At 37.0% G+C, this 27686-nt stretch overlaps 3 protein-coding genes across 3 annotated transcripts in view; 1 reads left to right on the plus strand and 2 right to left on the minus strand.

The window, feature by feature from the left end:
- The window catches only part of LOC145890133 (uncharacterized), a 70232-nt gene extending 45463 nt beyond the window's left edge, over nt 1-24769 (minus strand). The window contains exons 1-8 of the mRNA XM_082981170.1: nt 24712-24769; nt 24454-24626; nt 24282-24312; nt 24145-24219; nt 24031-24084; nt 23756-23902; nt 23487-23582; nt 23063-23137 (exon numbers count right to left, since the gene is read on the minus strand). Coding sequence (XP_082837296.1) covers nt 23063-23137; nt 23487-23582; nt 23756-23902; nt 24031-24084; nt 24145-24219; nt 24282-24312; nt 24454-24626; nt 24712-24769 — 709 coding nt within the window. The remainder of the gene's footprint in view (nt 1-23062; nt 23138-23486; nt 23583-23755; nt 23903-24030; nt 24085-24144; nt 24220-24281; nt 24313-24453; nt 24627-24711) is intronic.
- On the plus strand, nt 2264-3941 carry LOC145889793 (uncharacterized). Its single transcript, XM_082980824.1, has 7 exons — nt 2264-2399; nt 2626-2783; nt 2843-2901; nt 2957-3065; nt 3124-3282; nt 3388-3518; nt 3662-3941. Exons 1-7 carry the CDS (start codon nt 2321-2323, stop codon nt 3747-3749), a joined length of 783 nt encoding a protein of 260 aa, XP_082836950.1. The 5' UTR covers nt 2264-2320; the 3' UTR covers nt 3750-3941.
- Nucleotides 14909-22166, minus strand: LOC145888911 (uncharacterized). The gene is made up of 16 exons (XM_082979782.1): nt 22070-22166; nt 21340-21414; nt 21019-21084; nt 20798-20863; nt 20146-20250; nt 19947-20012; nt 18935-19039; nt 18669-18734; nt 17801-17875; nt 17358-17459; nt 17093-17247; nt 16938-16996; nt 16767-16872; nt 16341-16499; nt 16084-16214; nt 14909-15684 (listed from the first exon to the last, which is right to left on the minus strand). Exons 1-16 carry the CDS (start codon nt 22164-22166, stop codon nt 15597-15599), a joined length of 1521 nt encoding a protein of 506 aa, XP_082835908.1. The 3' UTR covers nt 14909-15596.
- Nucleotides 24770-27686: the final 2917 nt, after the last annotated feature.

The following is a 27686-nucleotide window of genomic DNA, read 5'->3' on the forward strand; positions in this document are numbered from 1 at the left end:
ACGATGTTATCTACTCAAGCAGCGTTGAATTCACTTCATACGCGCTACAAAAATGGGTATTACGTTAACTATACATATAGTGCAGCAATATTATAGTGGAAAAAAATATAGTGACACAAATGCCTACATTTTGCGATGATTGACCTCAACGAAAATTTATTGCGAATAAAACACCCAAATTACTTTTGCTGTGATATACTTGGCTCATGCATTAGTTACAAAATCAAGCAATCAAGGAACAGTTACGTAAGGGGAAAACCAAAGGGAAACATACGCACTTCCTGTTGCTAGCGCGTAAAGCTAGTCACGATGAATTAGTCCCTACATTACGATACAACAGATATCTGTGGTTAGTACAGTTGACAAAGTTAAACAACCGACATTTTTGCACATAAAACGTAACGGGACGGTTTGGGAGTATGAATGGAAAGGAAATGGAAATGTGTGCAGATGGCAATTGTCAACAGAACAGTAAGTTTTGGAAGATGTCATGTAAAACTAGCGCCCGGTTTTAAGTAGCAATATATTTAAAGATTATTATTGATGGCTTGTCTTTCTGATATCCAAACAAGCAATAGACATACCGCACAACGACAAATGCTGAGCAAAGTATGCACGAAATAACTGTAATTAGTGTTTGCCGTGTATATATATATGATTAAACCAATAATGCTTAACTGGAACTCTACGAGAAATAGTTGAAGTATAAGTATAATTAATTGGCCTTGTCCTGCAGTTTACAGTCAACAGGAAAAAAGCTCTGAATTGAAGCAAAGTTTGAAGAATGTGAAGATTTTGCTGGTGGTGTTGGGTGCACTCATGTTGATTGCCTTTATAACAACACTCGCTATAGTAAGTAATGCATTCGGTGTAACGTTCGTTCGAGGATGTCAGAAACGTTCTTTCGAAGTTATTATGTTGAGAGACAGGGCGATTGCAGTTGTGTTTTTGTAAGTTAAACAGCTTTAAAACTTACATCTTCATAGTGCCATTCAACTTCGAAGTGAAAAACACAAGAAAGTAAACTTTATTTTTGTCGATCACGTGTTCTCAATGCAGACATAATATCCACTCCCCTTATGAGTCAAGATCAAAATTTCTCATAAACATCATCTTCATAGAGAGTTGTTGGAAATCTTAATCTAATGACGCGTTTAATTTCGGTTCCGGGATGACAAATCATTACAGAGTTTCGGATCCAACAAGTCGCGCGTATAATTGACAAGCAGAGGACCAAAAACGCATAAACTGCAATGATCGTGACCTGAATCTGGTGTAGTTGATTTAACGAACTAATTTTCTGTTTCAGCTCACGCCACAGATCTCTCAAATAAAAGGTAGGTAAATAAAAACAGAGATGTTAAACCGTCAGGTTACTGGAATTTGTGCTTGAAAGCGATTGTTTGATATTATTGAAGAAACGTTTTTGAAGAACACACGAACGTAATTAAGGGTTTTGATAACGATGGTTTAAGATAATTTTCAGAGAGGAAAACGTAATCACATCCTGTTATATGACAAAAAGTATCAAATTTATTTTGCAGGTTTATTTCTCTATATGATATTAACATAAGATTGCACTGTTTAGACCAGTTGAAAACAGAGAAAAATGACGCTACAGAACAGACACAATTCTGGGGAAAAACTCTATCCTCCGTGCAAAGTATGGTAACAATTGGTTAACAGAAGGGGTACACAAAAAGTGATGCGCATTGGTGCTTTGGGGCATGGGCAACCTCGCATAATGCAGAATTTCTATATGTCTATACATATATCATTCAATGAATTGACCATTTGCATCAACCGCCTGACGCTTGATATTATCCTTTTGCTATTTGTAAGAATTTGTTTCTTAGTTCGAAGTCTATTTTTATCATTGAATGAGTGATTTTGTAAGAGTTCAAGAACACAAAAGTCATATGGAAATGGTTGCTGCTAGAATTTTACGAAAACAAGAAGAACTGTGACCTTGTGTTTCAGGATTATTGATTTCTAAATGACATAATCTTCTTCATTACAGGATTTGTTGTTATTTATTTTAGAAATTCTTGAGATCTATTTACCGACATTCACTACAGCTTTTCAGAAGTTGGAAAAACGCTTGCGCAATTCTACTCAGCTCTCTGGTATATCTGTCAAAACAACAAAAAAGGGTTTTGTTACTGATAGGTGTATGCGTACGCTAGTTACACGTAAAAGGGCGATTTGTGCATAATGGCGTGATAAGTTTGTCACCTTTCGTGGAGTAAGTACGCTCTTTTGTGTGGGACTATTCTGCATCTTCTCAACTTAAGATGCTGCCAATAAACATCTTGAACAAATGAATGTAAAACTGGTGGAGTTAGAAGAAAAAGTTACTCAGTTGACGGCTTACCACCAGGATCCCACCTCAGCGAAAGGTAGATGGGTGTCAATGTCACGAAGAAATTGTGTTAAAAACATTGGACAGTAACGTATTGAGTATTACAGTTTTGTAAATCACTACATAGTAAAACACACTTTAAGGCTGTAAAACGTAATGGAATTTGCACTCTTAATATAAATATAGGTCCTAAGTCTTTAAAGATTGGAATGTTAACATAGTAAGCATTAAACTATGGATGGAAAGCTATTGTTTCGTCTTAGACAAATTGGAACTAGAGAGGTATTTACAAGCCATCAGGAAGGCCGCGGCACTAACTTTTCCGACTTTCATTCCAAATTTTTACCGTTTTAAGTACGATGGCAGCAACCAGAACAGCATTAGCAATGGCGGGCATGGGATGTACAACGAAGGAAATAGGGTAAAACACCTAACTTTATTTCTTTACTCTATAAACTAATACTACATTTTTACTGAAAGTTACAAGTTTTGAAAGACAGTCACCCACCAATATCAATAAAATACAACGAAACGTACAGGTGAGTTATGACCTTATTTATAAACAGACAAGGGTCACAAAATTGTTTCATTCAGGGCTGAAGATGGATCGTTTACCGTGACTTCTGTTACCGACCATCCGTTTATCTTGGCGATGTTAATCAGAAACCACGACCAACGTACTGAACACAGTTATTTTATTAAGGTCAGCTATGCCCCAAAAATTCCACCGACATTCTATGTAAACAAATCCACATTTTCAGGAATTGGGAAAATTGGGAGCTGACGGTAGCGGAAGTTTCAGCATGCATTCCGGCTGGTTTTGGCAAGGTTCAATCCACTGTTCATACCGGATTTATCAGGTGTTTGGAGCGGACAGTCCATCCATCATTCAAGTATTTCTGAACATGTACAGTGTTGAGGTATGAACATATTCACAAATGCAAACCTTCCCCTACATTATGTAGCTGAGAACGACATACTTAAGCAGATTAAACCTAATTTGTAATTATGTTTGTTGATTGCAGCTTTTCAACTCGACTGGGACGGCTACGCTGAGGTTTGAGGATTACAGCCGTGTGACAAATTACACCGATAACGTTGCAGAGGTATTCGGACGATTTAGCAACCGATACTTCTGTTATTTTCTTGCTTCCGGGTAAGTCTGTGCACAGAGCGAAGCAGCATTTTTGAAACCTCCCTCAATCGAAAAAATATTTGAACATAAAATTGGTACATTTACGAATTTTCCTACACTAACCATTTGATGGACAAAAACAAAGAGCGCTGATGTACTTGCAGATATCCATCAGTGGGTATGGATTACTCTACAATGCGGTCTACATTAAAGCATTTTGTTTCTACATTTAAGACAATCTATAGGCCCTGATGCCGGTGGCCCTCTTGCATGAGCACATTTACCGTAAGGAATACTAGGAAAATATTATAAATTACTCCATCAAGACAAAATGTGCTCCTTGTATGTTCACAAACATCATACCATTATTATCATTACCCTGTTATCTGCGGAAGCCTGCATTCCCATTTTCAGTGCAGTTGGCAACGGAATAACGGAAACGTCTCGGCCACCAATGAATTTAGCTATAGTTGCATAGGTTTCGTTGTTATTATTGTTGAAGAAATTCTGCTGATTCCAATTTGTTTCAGAAAATAAATTTTACAGTTGGCCTCAACAGCACAATGTTTGCTGCGTAAGCTCGAAAGTAAAAGAAAACATGTTCAAACTTGACCATCGCATTATACAGAATTCCAACTGAACCAAATATCTAAACAAAGAACTTCCGATTTGAAAAGCTTTGTGTGGTGATAATCTGGCTTCAAATCTCATATATAGTAAATTCCTTGCGAAATAAATATGTGTTACCCTGCGAAGACGGAAGTGGGCCTACAATATCCACATTAACATGGGTAAACCGAACCCGTGGAGGCGGAAAGTGGCGAACGCACAATATGTTGGATTTTCGAATTTTGACATTGTACGCAGTTGCGTGCCCACAATCCAAACTGTTGTTTCATCCCATGCCACACGAATTTGGAAGCAACTAGCTGGCGGTTGACTCTAATGAATGGGCATGACATGCACAATGACGATAATCTTTCGCTGCCGAGACTTTGGTATACAATGGGGCGTGGGACATGTTTAGAGACATAGCAGAGTAAGGTGTCATCGGACATAACTTAACCATACTAAATGTTTTGCGACTTGAGGTTGGCCACAGCCGTGCGGTATGCTTGAATTTCCTGATCAAGCTGCGCGGTTGCAAGGGCGGAGAATTCATGGTCCAAAGGAAATTCAATGGAGTCGATGGAGGCTCTGGATGGAGAATCTGCGACCTGATTTTGCTTTCTTTTGATGTACCGCACATCTTTGGTGTCGTAAAAACTCGGAAATGGCGGTAAAGTGACGCTGTTATCGTGCAGACCAAGGTTGGAAAACTTTTGTCAAGGCAAAACTTAACAGTTTGTGGTTAGTGTAAGTGGCAAAAACGCGACCTTCCAGGGAGTAGCGAAAATGTCCAATGGACAAATGCAAAGCGAGAAGTTCTCTGTCAAATGCACTGTACCTTTTAGCTAGAAGACGTTTACCAAAAATAACCAACGGGCGCCAGACACCACCAATAAATTGCTGCAGCAAGGTTGCAACCGATGTATGTGACGCGTCAGTAATGCGAGCAGTTGACGTTTGATGTGCTGCCTTAGGTTTTTGAAATGCCGCAGTGAGGCGATTATTCCAGACGGGCTGTGTCAAGCAAGAAAGTAAATGGATTTTGACCAATAGATCTTTGGATTCTGAATAAACTATATGATTCCATGTTGACCCTTTTCGTTTGATGAATAAATATACTTGGAGCACAAAAATGGAGTTACAAAAAAAAACTTAAACGCGTAATTAAAATAACACCATATAGTGACCTTAAAAAGTAATGGTTTACTTACTATACCAAGTGTAGCAACACTCGTCATCAACATAACTGCACCAAACACCCCGAGCATAATCTTCATACTCTTCAAACTTTGATTAAGTTCAGCACGTAACTTTGAAACCGTTTCATGGTCAACTAGAGGCTGCTGCCGTGGTGATGGCTCCTCATAAACTACAGCGTAAAAACCATTTAAGCTAAATCTTAAACATTGAAGATTTTTGTTTGGAAGCAAATAATGATCAAAAATATTTTTATTGTCGTGGAACATTTTGAGAAACAAGATGTATCTGTTCTACTTTTACCATCATACTGACGAGAGTTATTCTGTACAGTTAAGTCGACCAACCGTAGTAGGTTTACATACTTTTGGTAGAGAATTACTTTAGTTATGCTAAATGTCTAAAAAATAAACAGCTTACAGTTTTCATCAGGTATTGGACGAACTGACATTTCGTGACTTCTGCTGTGCATGATGACAATTTTAAAGCAGTTAAAACGTCTGGCCACTACTCCGACTTGTAGAACAGTACCCTGATGCTGCTTAAAGTTTCGGCGAAGAAGAAGTAAGAAAGTAAGTTTCGCTTTTGAAGCTGTTGTTTGTTTGCAACGTTTTATACATATTAGCCAACCAAAGGGTGCTGTAATCAAGAAATGTTGATGAAAATCAGTGATAAGTCATGGATTGCCTCACAAGATTTTCGCCAACTAAACGAATATGAAAAGCGGTTCACTAAATCATAAAATTTAAGGTTTGTTTGCTTTTCTATATGAATGCCAATAGCCACGACTTCACAGTAACGGAAGTGACGTCGTTCATCACATACAAAATTCCTTCCAAACTTCGAAACAATAAAACTTCCGCGCCATGAGAAACTCCGCGTGGTTATAATGTAATATCACGTCTCATACAGTATGTAGGTGCACTATTGTATGAAGTTTGTTTTTCCAGTGAGTATGCTAACGTTGAATGTGTTTCCGGTCGGTCCAATAATTTTTTGTATACATTAACTATCAGTGTTTATGATAATCAATTTCCAAAACTTGACGTTAGTGCAAGTAAAGGCTTCCTCACCTGTGTATCTTGACCACCCACTAACCGCTAAGCTTGCGTAGCCTGCTAAGCCCAGTTTTATCAGTTCAAACTTCACCTGTGCAGTCTGATTTTTAAGATCGTGTTCTGACATGTAAAAAATTACTTGCCAGTAAACCTAATGACCGATATACGATAGTTATAATAGCTTCGCAGCCTTGCCTTGCGACAACATGAAACATTTCTCGATGAAAGAGCATACAATTAATACTGACCTCGACACCAACCAGAATTTGTACGAGGCAGGCGATATTTATCACAAACATTGTTAGAAACATTGTTTTTAACATGGCAACAAAACACGTCCATATATACATAGATGCGGCAAATATAGGCGTGTGTCGCGGAACAATAAAAGTGCTGAATTCAAATACAAGTATATACACACAATTTAAATCAAAATATAGGCGCTAAAATGCCATAATAGTCAAACGAACACACTGTTTCGGGTTGTGTACCCCAAGTCAAGATTATCATGGGACGTGTGCCATCGTTTCCTGTATCCACCCGTTCACTTGGGAAACATCGGTGTAGTAGCCAGGAAGGGTAAAGTTCCCTATCTCGTGTGCGCATTGATACCCGAAGCTGACGATTCCAATCTGTATCCAATAAACTTCCCCAGTGTTCAGATCTTGGTGCTGGAAGTAAAATCGTGTAAGCAATATCTCTTTGAGGTTTTCGCGCATTACGCCTCATTCGTTACAACATAAGGGCCACGTGCCTAAAGATGATATCATAAAAGTGGCTTATCATTGCCAAAGTATCACAGTGTGCAATGACGCAGGTATGCGGTTTCACTAACATGCCGTTTTGTTGCAATTCGTGGCCAAATATTGAACAAATCGTTTTAGAAAAGTAAAGATAAACGTGCCCTGTTTCTTAAACGTAAATCTAGGTTCCATTATTGCATGAATATATTTACCTTTCTAATAAGAGCACCACCAGCAACACCTGAGCAGCTAGATGGCGATCCCGCACAGAACATTCGGTCTGTGAAGATTCCTTTAAATCCAAATTCACTGTGTAAAAGTTAAACTCCTTTCCGACATCTAGTGATAAGAATTATATGATAACGTTAGTTTAGTGTCCTGAAAAACCAGGATTGGAATTCCAATGTCATAAAAACAGAAACACCGGCCTAGGTGCTAGATCTATATACAAGGCTTGTACGTATATGACAGGAATTTGTGCGCAGATTGTTGCTTGGTAAAAAAAATGCCACATGTGACAGACATTTTAAATTGAACCAAATGTTTCACAGTTTTCTAATTTTCTAACATTTTATCTGGTTGTATTTGCAGTTGCACATCGTGTAAATCAGCCGGTCTTTTGTAGAGTTTACTGGACTTTGTGAAGCCCTTTGAAATAACTGTTGCTCCTGATTCCGTGGTATCCCGATCTGTTAACCAGCGCCCTGGAAATAAATAAGAGCAATATGTGCAGAGCTAGCACAGTAAATGGGTGGTTAGGGTGCAGTTCAAACCTAAATGCATTTACAATAAATCATTTTTTGCAAGATATTCCACTGTCGCCAGACCATGGTCACAAGCGACGAGAGCAAGAAATACCTTTTTTTGACAAGCAACCTCGTCCGAATCAGTATCGCAAATCATTCTTTTTGCAGCTTATACACATTCTTTTTCCGTTTACGTCCAAAATGCTCTGGATTGGTAAACATGAATCACTGCAGGGAAGGCACACAGGGCGAATAAGCGAGGAAAGGGGAATCGTTCCGTTAAATTTGATTCCTTGTCTGCTGTTGTTATTCGTTGGAAAGTAAATAAAGGGTCCATCTTGTACTGGACGAACCGAGACACCAACCCGAATCTTAATATATTTAAGCATGTCAAGCACTGAAGTAAGAAATTGTATGAAAAGTTTGAAGTAACAGGAAATATTGTTATCCTGATCGAAACAAAAACACCGCACATTGGTTCAATGTTAACATGTAAACAATGCATTTGTTTATTGTTTGCTGCAGATTTTTGATTCAACTGGAAGAAGCACTCTTCCCCTTTCAGCCAATAAACCAGGTACAAGATACACGAACAACACTGCGCGACTTTCCGGTCAATTCAGCAATCAATACTTCTGCTACATTCTCGCTTCAAGGTTGGTATTATTGCAAATACAAGTTTTCAGTCTAACTGCAACAATTTTTTACCTAAACCAGCTGTGTCCAACCGTAACGCATTATTGGGCCAAAATTTAAAGTGGCAGGTCCAGCTTACCTTAATGGACCAAGTTAAGATCGCTTCCTTCTAATTTATATTTGGCAAGAAAGGATGTACATATACTGTAGGTAAATAAATAAAACAAATTTATTAGGAATTCGTGCAATTTCTTTACTCTTATTTTGTCGTTCTTTCTTTCTTTCTTTATTTACAGTGTGTATGGATCTGCAACCTTTACTACATTTTAAATGAAGATATCGATAATTAAGCAATCATTAGAACCAAAACGACCAGCGCAAAAATGTAATTTCAAGAAGATTTTTAAATGACATTCGGCAAAAACAGTTTTGGATTTAAACGTAAGAAAAATTGGCATCGAAATTGAAAAATACATTATTCACAAATGTTTCTGCTATATTGTATACCCACTCAACTAGATTCTTGTGTCGTATGTGATTAAATTTCACTACAATGTTAATTACCAAACATCTGTTTCTATAGTTGTCTTGGACCAACATGAGTGCAAGTAAAGGCTTTCTCACCTGTGTATCTTGACCACAATATGCCCCCATTAACCGCCAAGCTTGCGTAGCCCGCTCAGCCCAGTTTTGTCAGTTCAAACTTTACCTGTGCAGCCTGATTTTTAAGATCTGGCTCGGACATGTAAAAAAATACTTATCAAGCTTGGCTGCTGCGATGCCAGTGAACCCAATGATCGATATACGATAGTTATAATAGCTTCGCAGCCTTGCCTTGCGAAAACTTGAAACACTTCTCGATGAAAGAATATACAATTAATACTGACCTCGACACCAACCAGAATTTATACGAGACAGGCGATATTTATCACAAACATTGTTAGAAACATTGTTTTTGACAATGCAACAAAACACGTCCATATATGCATAGATGCGGCAAATATAGGCGTCTGTCACAGAACAATAAAAGTGTTGAATTCAAATACAAGTATATACACACAATTTAAGTCAAAATACAGGCGCTAAAGAGCCATAATAGTCAAACGAACACACTGTTTCGGGTTGTGTACACCTGTCTGCATCTCTAATTTAAGTCAAGATTATCATGGGACGTGTGCCATCGTTTCCTGTATCCACCCGTTCACTTGGGAAACATCGGTGTAGTAGCCAGGAAGGGTAAAGTTCCCTATCTCGTGTGCGCATTGATACCCGAAGCTGACGATTCCAATCTGTATCCAATAAATTTCCCCAGTGTTCAGATCTTGGTGCTGGAAGTAAAATCGTGTAAGCAATATCTCTTTGAGGTTTTCGCGCATTGCGTCTTATTCGTTGCCAAATGCCTAAAGATGATATCATAAAAGTGTCTTACCATTGCCAAAGTCACAGTGTTCAATGACGCAGGTAATGCGGTTGCATTAACATGCCGTTTTGTTGCAATTCGTGGCCAAATATTAAACAAACCGTTTTAGAAAAGTTAAGATAAACGTGCCCTGTTTCTTAAGCGTAAATCTACGTTCCATTATTGCATGAATATATTTACCTTTCTAATAAGAGCACCACCAGCAAAACCTGAGCAGCTAGATGGCGATCCCGCACAGAACATTCGGTCTGTGAAGATTCCTTAAAATCCAAATTCACTGTGTAAAAGTTGAACTCCTTTCCGACATCTAGTGATAAGAATTATATGATAACGTTAGTTTAGTGTCCTGAAAAACCAGGATTGGAATTCCAATTTCATAAAAACAGAAACACCGGCCTAGGTGCTAGATCTATATACAAGGCTTGTACGCATATGACAGGAATTTGTGCGCAGATTGTTGCGTAGTAAAAAAATGTCACATATCACAGACATTTGAAATTTAACAAAACGTTTCACAGTTTTCAAATTTTCTAACATTTTATCTGGTTGTATTTGCAGTTGCACATCGTGTAAATCAGCCGGTCTTATGCAGGGTTTACTGGACTTTGTAAAGCCCTTTGAAATAACTGTTGCTCCTGATTCCGTGGTATCCCGATCTGTTAACCAGCGCCCTGGAAATAAATAAGTGTAACATGTGCAGAGCTAGCACAGTAAATGGGTGGTTAGGGTGCAGTTCAAACCTAAATGCATTTACAATAAATCATTTTTTTGCAAGATATTCCACTGTCGCCAGACCATGGTCACAAGCGACGAGAGCAAGAAATACCTTTTTTTGACAAGCAACCTCGTCCGAATCAGTATCGCAAATCATTCTTTTTCCGTTTACGTCCAAAATGCTCTGGTTTGGTAAACATGAATCACTGCAGGGAAGGCACACAGGGCGAATAAGCGAGGAAAGGGGAATCGTTCCGTTAAATTTGATTCCTTGTCTGCTGTTGTTATTCGTTGGAAAGTAAATAAAAGGGTCCATCTTGTACTGGACGAACCGAGACACTAACCCGAATCTTAATATATTTAAGCATATCAAGCACTGAAGTAAGAAATTGAAAAAAAAGTTTGAAGTAACAGGAAATATTGTTATCCTGATCGAAACAAAAACACCGCACATTGGTTCAATGTTAACATGTAAACAATGCATTTGTTTATTGTTTGCTGCAGATTTTTGATTCAACTGGAAGAAGCACTCTTCACTTTACAGCCAATAAACCAGGTACAAGATACACGAATAACACTGCGCGACTTTCTGGTCAATTCAGCAATCAATACTTCTGCTACATTCTCGCTTCAAGGTTGGTATTATTGCAAATACAAGTTTTCAGTCTAACTGCAACATTTTTTTACCTAAACCAGCTGTGTCCAACCGTAACGCATTATTGGGCCAAAATTTAAAGTGGCAGGTCCAGCTTACCTTAATGGACCAAGTTAAGATCGCTTCCTTCTAATTTATATTTGGCAAGAAAGGATGTACATATACTATAGGTAAATAAATAAAACAAAAACAAATTTATTAGGAATTCGTGCAATTTCTTTACTCTTATTTTGTCTTTCTTTCTTTCTTTATTTATTTACAGTCAGTGGTAATTTCTTGTTTCACGGGACCACGCTCACCTGGATGACTTTCTTTGTTAGTTAGGTGGCATTAATTTTAACAAATCAAAATTATGGCTTTGTAAAAAAATGTGCCACTGCTGTTTTCTGGTGTTGGTTTTTCAGTTTGTAAACAAAGGCAATTCCTAAAAACTAATATTTTTTTTGAAGTGAAAACCAAGTAAACAATACGGCCGATTTTCATGTTTAAGTTGGAGCAATTTATTTAATAAATCAACAAAATGTTTCAAGAGATCGTCTTACCTAAGGGTTTTCGCTGGGTATAACAGTGTAGGCTGTCAAGTGAGGTCATGTGCATTGGCATGTGATAGAATGTGTTTGCTTGAAAAAATCAGAAAAAAATACACTAACTGGAAATCAGTAGGATGTTTGGTTATAGATTAGCACAACTTTATTGCTAAAGCAATGAAGCCAATACTATGTTTAATTATGCTGCATGTTGAGCCATTGTTTCGACCTGTTAGGTCTCATCAGTGTAGCGTTAGTGACTATACTACCATTTCGCCCATCAAACGGCCAAGCGAAGTCTTTCATTTATTGATGTTTGCCTCAAACACGCAGAAAATGCGATCCATACCTGAGTGCAACGGACTTCTTATATGTGATTGAAGAAATGAACATAATCAAGCCTAAACTAAAAAGTTTTTTTTTTCAGACATCCATCTGCATATACAAGTTCACAAAGCTTGAGGGCTGCTCTGATTGAGTTTATTTGTGTCTTCCAAACCATCTATAAACCATAAAAGACACGAAAATTTGTGTTGGTTTTATGCTTGATCCATCACGTACCCATTTTGTAGATTAACTATTGACAATTGTGAATATATTCCCCACTATTAACTGAAATACACCGATCCTTTTTTGATTGTATGCACAAAGCAATGTTTGACGTCCTTTAACTTGCTGACGATATGTTTTTATATGCCAGAATCAAACTACTACTGCATTTATAACGACAGACTAAGTATTTTGTTTGACAAGGTTTTTCCTTGTTACTTATATGTTTCATTTATGGGGTTTTCCATAGTATATATTTCATTTATGCTTTTAAGCATCATCAGTATCACTAAAACACATAAACAACACGTTTTAAAACTAACATAAATATAAGAATGTTAATGTAAAAAAGGCTCACAACTCTGCAGATGTAACATTGTGAAACGAACAGTCGACTTCAGCAAAAACTAAAAGGTACTTGATTAACTGCTGAATAAAACCAATAGAAGCGGTGGGTGGATGGAAAAAAGGGAGAACAACGGCAGAAAAGAATGGTAACAAATTTAAGGAAATTTGCCGGCAGCGACCTGACTCCACTGATAACAGTTATCATGCCTACAACGATGTCAGTGGAAACAGGGGCGATAGGCCGTAAAAACACTTACTTTATAATGGGCAATAAAGGGCGATTAAGTTTCATTTTTGAGTTGATTTTGTGAAACCATTCATCTTCAAAAACGTCTAATAGGAGGACTGCCCTTGGTAAGTCCTTGGTAAGTTTTAACTGCACATAAAATCATATACCTGGAGATTTAACTACTACTGCAACGGATCAGCAATATTTTAAACTTCGCTGTATGGCAAAAGCCCCAAATGAGTCATATATGTATCATGGTGAATCCCAATGATTGATATATGCACCATGCAAAACCAAAATTTGCCGATGTCAAAAAATCACGACCCAATAAGTTTGCTTTAATCAAAATCAGACTTGCATTTATGTTCAATAAAATTGTTTCCTTAAGTGTTGTTTTCCTGCTTGGTTTGTGACGTGGTTGTAGCTCTAACCCATATATATTTAAATGTGCGCCAGTAGCCGCAATGCCACTTTCGCGTCTATAGGGCTATCTTGCAGTGAACATTTTTTTGGAAATCAGTTAGTTTCGTAAGATGTGGTGCAAGCCGTGAATTTGGATTGCCGCCAAAGACGCAATTCTACTTCCTTATTTGCAGGACTCCAGCGCTTAGTATATATGTTTCAATACACAGCAATGCAAAAAAGTACTTTTACTTCAGCGCACATTCCTCAAAATCTTGTCAAAAACTAAAAGTCGCGGGACCCGTGACCCATAAACGCCACTTGATCCCCCTTGTTTACACCTTTTTTTGTTATTGAAAAAAGGACGAAAGCGGCGAATAATTCCTTCCTCCGGAATTAGCACATTTATTATTATCTTCAAAGTTTGCTAGGCATCAATTCAAGTATTAGTAATCAAATGATACCATTATTACCACTACTATGATATCTGCGGAAGCCCGCATCCGATTTTAGTGCAATTGGTTGACGTGGAATAACAGAAACGTCTGTGACAACAATAAATTTATCTAGGTTAATGCTGGTGTCCATTATTATCTTGGTTTTTGGTTTTAAGGTTTTTCGTAACAGTCATTGCTAGCCTTTAATGCTAATCCTTTGCCGGGAGTGGACAAAAGCAAAACGACAGCAGTAAGCCCGTTTACATGAACAATTGAAGTGAATGCGCTTCGCTCTATCGCTCCTCCCGTTTTTTTCCGCAAGAGGAGCGACGGAGCGCTCAATCGCTCTCGCGCTCAATCCGTTCGAAGGAGGTGTATTGAATTCGCTTCGCTTTCAATCCACTTGGAGAACAGAAGAGGTGTGCGTTTTTTTAAGTTTGTCACATTGCATTAGATAAATGATAAACATTAAAAGATATGTGCTTGACATAGGTTTTAAAGTTGTTTTAGGTGTAGACCGTCCACATTGCACGCAGTGTAATGGATTCCAGCACACTTAATCTTTTTAGTTTATTTCTTGTTTTTTCTCCGATTTCATCGCAAACGGGAGGTTGTTCAGGAGAATTTCGCTTATTTTTAGATCTCTGCTTATTTTACCACGTTTTTAGTCAATAAAAATGACCAAACCTCACATGTAAACACATGCGAATTATGGATTGGATTGGGATGTTTCAATTCGTCTCACTTCCGGCCAATCCGATTCGCTTGACATATAAACCACAAAAGGTTTGTACGTGTCGTCGTTTTTGAAAAGATCATGCATGGCGTTATAGCAATCACAAAACTTCGACCACTTCGACCACAAAAACACACTATCCCAGTTACAGCTTTATTATTGCGAAACTAAATTAGACCTAACAGGTCAAAACAGTGACCATCTGTCTGCAGCTCAAAAAGGCAATCATATTCTTTTTCATGCGCTTGGTCACCTGTTGTGCTACTGTTAAATGCAAATTTACTAAAGTAGTTTTACTCTGCTTTCCATTCATACGCACAATGCTCGCTGGCAACTTTGTTTTTCATTGTATTGAAAGGACGGCAAGAACAGGAAGAAGTTCAAACGAAAGCGAAATTAGCGAGGAGTTGTTTTTTCTACTATAAACTGAGATCCGTCAAAATGCATAGCAGTAGTCACAAATTGACAGTTTGTCCAATATCTGATGAAAATTGTAAGTCGTGTTATTTCAGAATTTCTACGTAAAGCGTAGCTACTTACAATTGTTGGTCAACTTTGGATTATTCATTACAATACTAAAAGTAGAAAAGAGAACATGAATTTTTCCGCCTAATGAATCTCAATAGAAATAACAATTGTGGTCTGCAAATACAATTTAGCGCACAACGGAACATGATACAATTCAATGACCAGTGAGTAGGTATTGCAATCTATATACAGGCAGTCACGTGACATCGCTATAACAGCGACACAAAGAGGAAGAGGAAAAGGGCAAAGGCTGCACAACAAGAAACAATAGACAGTAAAGCGGAAACAAATCGTATGTACAAAACTTGCAAATGAAATATTATGACTGTATGGCATGTCACTAACATTCTAGTTGCGAGGGCATATGTCAAAACTTGGTATTGGATTCCTACAGCTAACAAAAACCTTTTCCTAAGCAATAGTACGACGCAACATAACAAATTGCGGCAACGTATAGTTTACAACCTTTAAAGCAACATCGCATAAACTTAGGCACGACATATTTAAAAGGACCATTTGTTGACCACTGGTAAGATGTTGACCACTGGTTGCTTGTCGCTGTTTTTTATGGTTCAAAAATCGTTTGAAAGGCCTGAAGAAACTTAACAATTGCCGCTCTCAATGTACTTGAACTAGTATATTGGTTTGGATACCTGAATCACAAAAAAATAATTTGCATATATCATAATGACTCAATGGCTGACATGAAAGTTTGTCACTCGTGTTTGGCAAATGATCACTATTGTGGCAAGTAGCATGATTAAATGACAAACATGTTCTAACACAATACCTTTTAAATAAGCACAAAACGTAGATATAAACATCATGTGCAGTGACAATTTCTGTGTGATAATTTTATCAGTCTATGCACAAGCGCATTTTAATCAAGTGGCACGCGTGATTATTCCCAAAGCGCATGTGGCGCACCAGAAAAATGTCTTGACTCCCGCGCTTTAGCACGATGTTGCTATTAAAATTCCATATATGGTTAAGGTTACCAAAAGAAAAAACTATTCAAAGTAAATTTGACTGTAACGTTCAGGAATAGGCACCTCGAAACAAGAATGTAGCAGAAATAGTGGTTTCCAAATGTACCATAGAGTTGTGCAGTGTTCACTGTTTCTCCTGTCCCTTCGCTTTTATCCGTGAAGTAGAGGGCGCTACTTCCAGTAGATTTAAAAAGCTGGAACAATATATCGAATAACTGCAAAATACCATTTTTAATGATAAAAGTAGCTTTGACCCAATGCGTATTGTTAGTGTTTCTCAAACATAGATTCCTTGTTATTAACCATGTTTTACATCTTACTTCAGCGCTTGACATAACAAAAAATATTTGTATGATAGATGGGTCTGAGGTTCCATACACTTGATAAGCCCGATATTCAATATAGATTAATCCTTCCGTAAACCAATCATGGTGCGTTGTGTAACTTCCACTGCCATCGGCCCCTAAGTTTCCCCACTCCTTGAAATTCAAAAATAGAAAAAAAGTTAAGGACATTGCTCTGGAAAGACTTTCATGCTGTGGTTTTGTATCAAATACAATTGCGTGGTCAAAAAAATCCCTTTAACACGGGATTAACAAAATGTTTGATATTTGCACTTGAATGGCGTATATGAGATACAATCGAAATTGGATATTAGAGTTTCAATCAAACACATTTCTGCACTTACTTTGTCGACATACGTCCATTCGAGAACACGCTTAAAAATTATGCGAGATAGTTTATACCTTAATATAGTAACTTTGATAACTTTCCTTCAGGTTCCTGATGGACATTGCCAAGATAAACGGATGATCGGTAACGGAAGTCACTACAAACGATCTATCATTGGCCCTATACGAACATAAAGTAGTGTAAAATCTAGAAATCCAAACCTTTATGACAATTTTCTGGCTCACCAGTATGTTTTGTTGTAGTATATGGATATTCGTTGATCGTTGCCTTTCCAAACACTTAACTGGAAATGGCAAAACAGAGAACAATTTTTTTGATGAAAAACTCAATAAAAATTTGAACAAAAAATTTTAAAATGAATTGACAAAATTGTCCTTACCTGATTGCCTGTGTCATACATGTCGTGTCCTCCGTCCGCTATACTCGTGGCTGAACCATCGTATACATACTGGTAAAAATTCGAGATCGTGGTTGGAAATGTTAGGGTTGCAGCCTTTTTCAGTGCTCTCACGTATCTTGCTAGTTCAAAATCGCCTTTCAAAAAAGCATAAAAACAACGAAATAAACCAACGTGAGATAGTTCTATAATCTTCATCTAACATTTTACAGCTTAGTCGGATTAGGGGTTACCAAATTTTGCATACCTCCTAACCCACAATCACTCAGAATGTGAAAAGAGGTTTCCATATTATTCTGCCACGTTTCGATGTCCTGAGTTGTGTCGTTTCTAAACCTCGCAATGTCACCTAAACAACAACGTAACATAAATTGTGGGGTGATTATGAACATTTTTTTGGTCAGCAGGTTACCTCCAACTGAATTCATACTGGCAGTGACGCGATTCCCATGAATCGTAAGCTCATCTAAATAACAATATTGGTAATTACATTATATTGAATGGAGTTAATTTTGCTATATATTTGGTTTTCTATACCTTGGACAGCAGCGATAGAAAGTTTCATGGATTGCATTTTTTGTGCATATAATTCCAGCCGATCTGAAAATAAATTTTCGCATTATTAGGAGCAGACATTCACGTTAAAAAGTTCGCATGGCATTGAGTTATTGGAAAATGTAAGGTACTTACCCCCAATCGAGGTTGTTGTACTCAGCACTCCACCCAACGCCCTAGTACTCTCATTACGATGTATATTCAATTGGTCTAAACATAAAAATAAGAAGTATTCTCATTACGATGTATATTCAATTGGTCTAAACATCTGGATTAGTTTACACGTAGGCTAGTATTTACATATTTTCAAAAACAGTTTTTGGTCAAAAATACATTCGACAGCTAATTTTAAAGTGAAAGCTCCATTTGGTCAAATACGAACTCTCTGAAACAAATCCATATCACATATTAATTGATTAAGGCCTGGCTTGACTCCCGTTGTATTGTTATTAATTACTTGTCATGGCCCTCAAGGAAGCACCATTAGATCCATGAAGGGTTTTTTGGCCATTGCGCGTTTCAAAGACTTCCTTATTGAATAGGTTTGTGTGCGATTGTTAAGTAACGTGGAAATGAACAAAAGCATGAAGTTGTGCCAATTGTGTGAATTCATCATATCGGGTACAGAGTTAAACCTAAACTTACGCAAATAAAGAAACGTTACAAGAAAAGGCCGTTTGGTCGGCAAAGTCGTGTGATAATCACACCAGCATCTCTCTAAGCATTCTGTGGCATAGGCATTTGTTTATGTTAAAAACTGCAGGTCGTCTGTGCTATGTTTATCAACGCTCATGATGGCAAGTAATCAATTGTCAATATTCTTCCAAGCGTCACAACACAAATTCCGAAAACACCAATATCTTTTTATTTTTTTCCAGTTTTGATTAGGATAATATGTGTTATCCTGTCCCCGAATGCCAAGTACCAGTATTTTGGTGCTCATTAAATCGGCGGACTAAACTATGCGTCAATTCACAACCTTTAATAGTATAGCGGTATTTACCCTGGACAATATTGTTGTATGCTTGCATCTGTTGAATTGTTTCATTTCGATGAATTTTCAATTGGTCTAAAAACAACATGAAAGATTATATTTATTTAATGCAACCAAATTAAAATAAAGATGTTATGACAAAAAAAATATCAGAATTTTTTTGTATATGCGTTTCTATTCCAAATTTTGTGAGTTTGCAATTGCAGTTAGTGTTTGTTAAATGCAATATTGTAGTTTAATAAACAACTTCATAAATACAGTTGAATTTTTCTTACCATGAAGAATGCTCTGAAATGCTTGAGTGTGTGAAGTTGTGGCCATTTGCTGTCGTAAAGCGTCAATGTTACGATGTGTTGTATTTTGCAATATGTCAAGCTGGCCTGAAGCGCATGTATTTTATCATTTATTTGGTATCATACTAAATATTTGAGATTGGCTTGTGACAGAATTACACCCTGGTTACTTTACATATAGGCTGGTATTTGCACATTTTCAAAACTGTTTTTGGTCAATAATACATTCGACAGCTACATTTTGAAGTGAAAGCTCCACTTGGTCAAAGACGGACCCCATGAAACAAATCCATATCACATCTTAATTGATTAACGCTTGGCTTGACTCCCGTTGTATTGTTATTAATTACTTATGGCCCTCAAGGAAGCACTATTAGATGTATGAAGGGTTTTTCGGCGATTGCGCGTTTCAAAGACTTCCTCATTGAATACGTTTGTGTGCGAATTTGAGTCACGTGGAAATGAACAAAAGCATGAAGTTGTGCCAATTGTGTGAATTCATTATATCGGGTACAGAGTTAAACCTAAACTTTCTCGATTTTTTAAAGAAATGATACTATTTTTGTGACGATTGTGCGAAAATATTTAAAAATTTTCGTTTAGTTTCCATGTATTTCCACTCTAACGTAACGTCGTGAATATTTAATATTGGATTTTAGTGAAGATTGGATTTAAGACAATGGGGTGCAACAACATACAACCTTATTTTAGTTTATTAGCTAATTTCCGGAACACATTTGGTCAATAGGCATTTTTGGCATAGGCATTTATTAATGTAGAAAACTGCATGCCGTTTGTGTAATGTTCATAATGTTCCTAAATGTCTGTTACTTAATCGTCAATATTTTTGGAAGCTTTGAAAAGAAACCGGTTTTGATTAAGATAGTATGTGATAGTTTTTCACCGAATGCCAAGTACCAGTATTTTGTTGATCTTTAAATCGGCGAACTAAACTATACGCCAATTGACAAGCTATAATAGAAGCGGTAGTTACCCTGAACAATGTTGTTGTATTCTTGCATATATTGAGTAGTTTCATTTCTATGAATTTTCAATTGGGCTAAAAACAACATGAAAGTTTATATTTATTGATAGGATTGAACAATTTTGTTTGCAATTGCAGTATATTTTTTGTCAATTCCAATATTTGCAGTTGAATAAATAACTTGATAAATACAGTTGAAAATTCTTACCATGAAGAAAGCTCTGAAATGCTTGAATTTGTGAAGTTGTGGCCACTTGCTGTCGTAAAGCTGCTATGTCACGATGTGTTGTATTTTGCAATATATCAAGCTGGCCTGAAGAGCAGGTATTTTGAAATTAATTTGGTATCATACCAAATATTTGAGATTGGCATGCCACCGAATTACAACCTAGTTAGTTTACAATTACCCTAGTATTTGCACATTTTCAAAACATTTTTTGGTCAATAATACATTCGACAGCAAATTTTGAAGTGAAAGCTCCATTTGGTCAAATACATACTCTCTGAAACAAATCCATATCACATCATAATAGATTAACCCCTGGCTTAACTCCCGTTGTATTGTTATTAATTACTTATGGCCCTCAAGGAAGCACCAATAGATCCATGAAGGGTTTTTCGGGCATTGCGCGTTTCAAAGACTTCCTTATTGAACACGTTTGCGTGCGATTGTAAGTCACGTGGGAATGAACAAAAGCATGAAGTTGTGCCAATTGTGTGAATTCATCATATCGGGTACAGAGTTAAACCTAAACTTTCTCGATTTTTTAAAGAAATGATACTATTTTTGTGACGATTGTGAGAAAATATTTAACTAAACCATGCGCCAATTGACAAGCTATAATAGAAGCTGTAGTTACCCTGAACAATATTGTTGTAAGCTTGCAACTGTTGAGTAGTTTCATTTCGATGCATTTCCAATTGGGCTATAAACAACATGAAAGTTTACATTTATTGATAGGATTGAATAATTTTGTTTGCAATTGCAGTATATTTTTTGTCAATTCCAATATTTGCAGTTGAATCAATGACTTGATAAATACAGTTGAAAATTCTTACCATGGGCATGGATATTTCTTACCTGTAACATAACTTTGCAGGGCTTGCATATCAGCGATGGTGCCATTTCGATAGTTTTCTAAGTTATCTGAATAAACAGGAAGTTTTGTGAGTAGAATTATTCGTTTGTAAGTTTGTTGTACAACGAAGTGAACATAATGTGATTTTGTGAAACAAAAACGTTTCAAAAGGTTTTTGTAGCCGTTTGCATGTAGTGTTACCTCCTGCAGAAGTCAGAACATTACTCTTAATAAGTGAATATTAACTATACGTCTCAACGAATTCCTTTACACATTTTGCCCTACTTAATGATTGAATAAAACGTTAAAAGTAATATTCTTACCCTGTACGTAGGTTACGCTTCCCTGGATAGCTCTCATGCTTTGGTTGCTTCCATCCCGATGTATCTGCAGTTGACCTGAACGTAGGCTATGTATTTTACACATTACAAGATGTTTAATTTGTTACATTTTAAGTATATAATGCTTTTGTGCTTCAATATCAACAATGTTAGTATCTCTCAAGGGTTGTCAAAATAATCTCGTTCAATTATTCAACTTTAGATCCTTCGCCATTGCTGTGCTGGTGAAGATTTATTAAGGCCACTTAAAGGAAATATATTTCTTTATAATCCACAATTTCTAAGATATTCAACTGTGTTTTCAGGCTCTTGCTATACTGTTGCTCAAGGTTTAGTTTGATGTAATGTGTTGTTTTGATTATAAAAGTGTGACTTTAAACAGATTTTACATAATCAAATAAGTTATGTTAAATCCATACCTGAATACTGCATTTTAACTTTAATAATAAACATGGCCCATTAATTCAACTTAGAATATTCAAGCATTGTTTAAATTTTAGGCAAAATCCAAGCATAAAGACACATAACGAAGAATGTGTCCCATATCACCAAAAGCATAGAAAGTAAAAAATTAGGGTGTTGTCGAAATTTGATTTTGTTGGCGAAATTTAATTCAAGTTAATCGAATATTTGCATTTACTCCTTGTGCTTCACATTAGGACAAAACATAATATAATATTTTGCACCTGTTTCAAGTAAATACGGTCCTTACTTTGTATCAATGCTACACTTCTCTGAATTCCTTGAATTACAACTGTGGTTTCATTTCCACGAATTTCCATTTGACCTGAAAACAACATAGTCGGCATTTCCTCATCACCATTTTAATTTTGCAGACCTAGTGTAGCACAAATTTTTTTTTATCAGGAAAAAGGAGTAGTGGTATCACAGGTTGAGAAACACTGATCTACAGCATTTCCGTTGTGATGGCAAACTCCCCTATGTGCTTTAATTGAGAATTTTACAATCTTTTGAACAGCTTTCAGAAAACAAATGTTCTTACTTTGTATCGATGTTAAACTTCCCTTTATGCCTTTAATCACAGCAGTAGACTCATTTCTATAAGTTTCCATATGGCCTAAACACAACATAGCAATACTTTTTGTAACTTTTTAACACCTTTTCACTATCTTTGTAATCCTATGATCCTTAATTTTTTGCGCAAATAAAACATATCAGTTATATCACTTCTCAACGCTTGGATTTGTGAAGGTGTTGTCATTTGTTTCCGTAACGCGTTAATGTAGTGATATGTAGATTTTTGCTGATCTAAACAACAAGTTTGGTATGTTTATGTTTCGAACGATGATGGCACAGTGATTAGTTATAACATAGTACCTTTTGTAGCAATAGTCCAAGAAATATAGCAATCTTGGACTATTAAACGGGGAACGTTTTAAACGGTTAGTGTTCAAGCGGGGTTCAATGACACAGGAAATGTTTGTATTCCTATTTCATTACTCTGAAATCTGGTTAAAAGTTTAGATTGATACATGGCCAATAATACGTTGTTGCTAAAGGAAGAATAAGTTTAAAGTAAAACGAAGTTCGTTCACATGCAAAACGCAGAAATGGAATCGTCCAACTGCAAAGTAACATTTTTGGCGATCTCCGTTGTGGCATTTTTGTCGTTAGGTTTACTAGCATCAAAGTCATGTAGAATTAGGCATACAAATTCACAAATAATAATCAAAATGGTCATTACCTTGTATTGCGGACATATTCATCCGAATTTCCTGCATGTTCTGAGTAGTTTCATTTCGATACATTTGCATTTCGCCTAGACAAACATTGGCATAAATAACTTTTGTAACAAACCAAATAACGAATCAATTATGAAGTTGTATTTGAATAAGACGCTTTTTAAAACATTTAATCGTTGCGTTTACTGAAACTAAGGAACTGACGATGCCCACAGGGCGAAATATATATTCCAAACAACAGCCGGACTGACCCTGTTGTCAAAAGTTATTGCGTTGTGTGCATAATGCCATTACGGAAGTTACATAGCGATTGCCAGGCCAACATTTGCTGCCTGTGGTTTAGATCTAAATTTTTTAATATTTAAAGTAATTACAATGGAGTTTGTTCAAACCTGTTGGTTAATATTATGTGCAGTTAAAACTTACCAAGGAAATTTTCACTTTTCGTGGATTGAATTGTTGAAGTTGTGGACATATGTTTCTGCAACGCTTGTATGTAGTGATGTGTAGCATTTTGCTTACCTAAATCCCAAGTGTATTGTGTTAAGTTTTCTCCATGGAAATGTCCATATTAAGACAGTTGCACATAATAATTTTTCCTGTTTTTAAAGTTAAATCAGGAACAATAGTGAACACAAGAAGTTGTTACGTCCATTGAAATACCCCTCCTGGTTGCAGCAACAACAAAATATTACCTTTTATTTCATTTGCGATGGAGTTTGTTTGGTCAATACTGTCATGATTATCACGAATTAAACTTCTAATCACAGAAAGGCGACCCTCGTTAGTCAATGTGAAGTTCTTGCGGTCGAGACGAATTTGAAGTATTTCCTGGTATAAATCTTAGTGGAAAGATTAAACTGTGAGTTTGGATGTTTGCGATGTCGGTAGTAAGACATGCATAAAAAATGGTAGTATGCCATCCATAAGTATTAAAACTAAAAGAAACACGTGTGGTAGACAAACGAACCTTTGAGAAACTCAAAATTTTCTGTAATGATGTCCAGTTTTTTCCCCAAAATATCTGAAACCATTGACGAAATCGTTTGGGGTCGCTAAAGATAATCAAATCAATAACTCTAACCGTTTTGTTCTTTGAGCTGACTGGTAAGTATTGTTTTAGGAGATCCGCGTTCTTTGCAGGGTGCGACGTTAAGTTCTGTGTAAAAATATATGTACTATGTAAAATAATGTATCATATATTTAAACAATACCACTTACTTGCTGGGAGGCCACTAAGTTTTGCATCAATCTACAAAAATATGAATGAAACCTTCGGTTTAAGCGCAGGAAATATATGCACTGTATGCGTTGTATTCTTATAGTTTTCATTAAAGTCCAACATACATTAAACGCACTATAACGGTATTTTGTTTAATGCATTGATGCTTACCTTGTGGTACGTTACACCAAAACCAACTAACATAAAGATGCCAAATAACACCACTGAAACTCCCGCAATCTTTATCGTCTTTTCCAACAAGCGCTCCATATTTCGTAACTGCCCTGAGGTTTCATCGTGGGGAATTTTGTTTGTCGTTTCGCATGACGAACCTGCAGTGCCACCTAAAACAAACGGAAAAGTGCCACATTTTAGCAACAAAACTAAACCCAATGGGCTTCACGAATATTGATCGGTTTGGTATGTTACCTTGATCAAACGATGTCGTTGCCATTTGGTGTAATAATTCTCCTCTTTCTTTACTCATGTTTCGGATCCTCACGTTACGTACTTTGCTACAACTGTATTTTGTTGCAATGAAATAGTTTAAATGCAACTATTTGAAGGAAGCCTAAAATCGCCTTGCCTATGTTCCGCTCGAATTTGAAGTACTTACAACTTTCGTTACAGAACGGTATGTTGGGCGGAGCAGGAAGTTTCAGGCCCTCGATTGACTGGAGCTGACTCAACCGATTGCTCTATCAGCCATAATACATTTCTGAAAGATGCTGCAGAGCCACCAAAAATTACAACATAAGCCTCTACTGTTACCTAAAGTAAAGTCTTCGTAAAATATTGATTGACTGTGTCGTCCTTTTGTGTGCATCTGCAGTGCGAGCACGCTTTTTGCCCATTGCCTTGTTAACACCCTTTAACTGCCACGGGCCCCATCTCAGCCCAAAAAAGGAGGATATTACCTAAAATTATTTCTCCCGTTGTAATTGGCCTAGCGACCTAAGGTTTTCAGCAACAGACAGCTTGAAGTTTATTATAAAAAAAAAAATATTTACATTTGTAACGTTTATGCGTGACGTAGTGTTCACATTTACGTAATTTTCCATTAGGTAATGGAGAGTGACTTGCAGTTTTGTACTGCCCAGATAAATACCACAGTTCTCGGAACTGCCCAGGGAGAACACGTAATTAAGTATCGCGGTTCGCACGCAAGCCGCATAACTGAATTGCTTTTAAATCTCTGGTTTCTGTGGCCCGAATTCATTCCAAATTGTGGGATCGCCTACTCAGCGCTGGGCTTCTGCCTAATGTAGTTTCACCATTCATTCTACATGTTGGTTCGCCGGAATTGACAGTGCGATTTCCCGCAGCGACAAGACAACGCCCGCCGGCAGCCCGGGCCAAAATAACGAGACGGAAATTGGGCAGGGGGAAACGAACAATCACGGATAATATCCAACGTTGTATATGGGGAACGATGAAATCCGTTTTTTTTTTTTTTTTTTTTTTTGTGTTAGTTTGTTTTATTCACCAAAACGAAAGATATATGTTCAGAAATACAACTCAGCCCCAGAGTAGCATAAACAAACGGTGATTCTACGCTAAAAGCGTACCAACATGTAGAATGGAATGTTGAAACTACACTAGGCAGAAGCCCAGCGCAGAGTAGGCGATCCCACAATGTGGAATGAATTCGGGCCACAGAAACCAGAGATTTAAAAGCAATTCAGTTATGCGGCTTGCGTGCGAACCGCATTTAAAAATACACATTCGCATTAAAATTTTTCGAGTAATTAGTCACTTTGTGATGACGATTTATCATAAACAATAAACCAGCACAGCAGGTGGTCTGATTGCATGTCTCAACAAATGGCCAATTATCCGTTGGGAGTAGCGCGAAACGTTCTACAGACGTATTGTGCGCGAGGGTCTCAGCTTTCGATCGGCGGTTTCCGTTTCTCTCTATGACGTCACAATGGCGAGATGTGCGCATGCAAATTTTGACTGGTGGTATTGCTGTATTTTTTGCGTACAAAACAACAAAATAGCAGGAAGAAATGTACATAACATGAAATAAACATTATGAGGGTGCAGTATAAAAAAAATGAAGAAAAAAATTATAATAAACAAACAAAAAAAAATTTTTTTTTTCGCCGAAGCAAAAAAAACACCAATTTCCAAAAAAAAATAGAACACCTTCATTACTTATAGTTACAGGTTTTTATTCTGGTTCCATAACACTGGTTTTGCTTTCCGGACAATAGACAATTGAGTAATTCTTTTCTCAGCATAACAATCGCCAATGGTTTTCGGAAGGGTATATCCAAAACATATCCACAAAAAGTTCAATGATGATGATTTGGTCATGTCACAGTCACCTCTGTAACATCCCTGATGCATAATTTGCTATCAAAGCATCATATATTGAACCATATTCATGCAATTTGTTCAAGAATCAAAGGGTTGTGAGTGTCGTTGAAGGCATGACTCAGTAAATACGGTCGCTTCAATTTCATACAGCTGATTTTTTCCTTGTCTTTTTTCTAGAGTGTCTCTGTCATGTTGTGGCTAAGGCTTATACACTGGTAGTTGGCTTGTATATTCAATTATTCATATTCTTTTCTTTGCATAGCAATCGCCAATTGTTCTCGGAAGGGTATATCCAAAACAGAACCACAAAAAGTTCAATGATGATGATTTGGTCATGTCACAATCACCTCTGTAACATCCCTAATGTATAATTTGCTATCAAAGCATCATATATGGAACCATATTCATGCAATTTGTTCAAGTATCCAACAGTTGTGGGTGTGGCTGTGGGTGTCACCCAGTAATTAGGGTAGCTTCAATTTCATACAACTGATTTTTTTCCTTGTTTTTTTCTACATTGTCTCTGTTATGTTGTGGAAAAGGTTTATATGCACTGGTAGAAGGCTTGTCTATTCAATTATCAATATACTTTGATGTTATGCCTTCTTTTTCATCAACTTGCTGACATACACTACCAGAAACAAAAAAAATTTTTTTAGAAGTGCTGTCAAATTCATCTGCTATCAGTTAGCAAATGCCTGAGCTTCAGTTATAGTGTAGCGTGGAAGCATTAAATACTCTAATGTGGGTTAAGGGCCTAGATTTCAGTTATGGTGTAGTCTGGAAGCATCAAATACTCTAATGTGGGTTGGGCCCAGATTTCAGTTATGGTGTAGCGTGGAAGCATTAAATACTCTAATGTGGGTTGGGCCTAGATTTCAGTTATGGTGTAGTCTGGAAGCATTAAATACTCTAATGTGGTTTGGGCCTAGATTTCAGTTATGGTGTAGCGTGGAAGCATTAAATACTCTAATGCGGGTTGGGCCCAGATTTCAGTTATAGTGTAGCATAATAACTTTATACTCTGTGGGTTGGTGTATGACTGGAACTATTATATTTTGGTTTTGCTTGGCTTACTT

The sequence above is a fragment of the Ascidia mentula genome, chromosome 2, assembly GCF_947561715.1.
Source record: "Ascidia mentula chromosome 2, kaAscMent1.1, whole genome shotgun sequence".
In the NCBI taxonomy this organism is placed as follows: Eukaryota; Metazoa; Chordata; class Ascidiacea; order Phlebobranchia; family Ascidiidae; genus Ascidia; species Ascidia mentula.

Excerpts from the sequence above, each read along its gene's own strand:
- LOC145889793 (XM_082980824.1), top strand. The coding sequence starts at position 2,321 with ATGAATGTAAAACTGGTGGAGTTAGAAGAAAAAGTTACTCAGTTGACG. Across the intron at positions 2,784-2,842 it reads TGTACAACGAAGGAAATAGG|TTACAAGTTTTGAAAGACAG; the intron begins GTAAAACACCTA and ends TTTTACTGAAAG. Across the intron at positions 3,283-3,387 it reads TGAACATGTACAGTGTTGAG|CTTTTCAACTCGACTGGGAC; the intron begins GTATGAACATAT and ends TGTTGATTGCAG.
- LOC145888911 (XM_082979782.1), bottom strand. The coding sequence starts at position 22,166 with ATGCCGACTATGTTGTTTTCAGGTCAAATGGAAATTCGTGGAAATGAA. Across the intron at positions 19,040-19,946 it reads ATACAACAACATTGTTCAGG|GCCAGCTTGACATATTGCAA; the intron begins GTAACTACCGCT and ends CATGCGCTTCAG. Across the intron at positions 15,685-16,083 it reads TGCTACATTCTTGTTTCGAG|GTATCCAAACCAATATACTA; the intron begins GTGCCTATTCCT and ends TTTGTGATTCAG.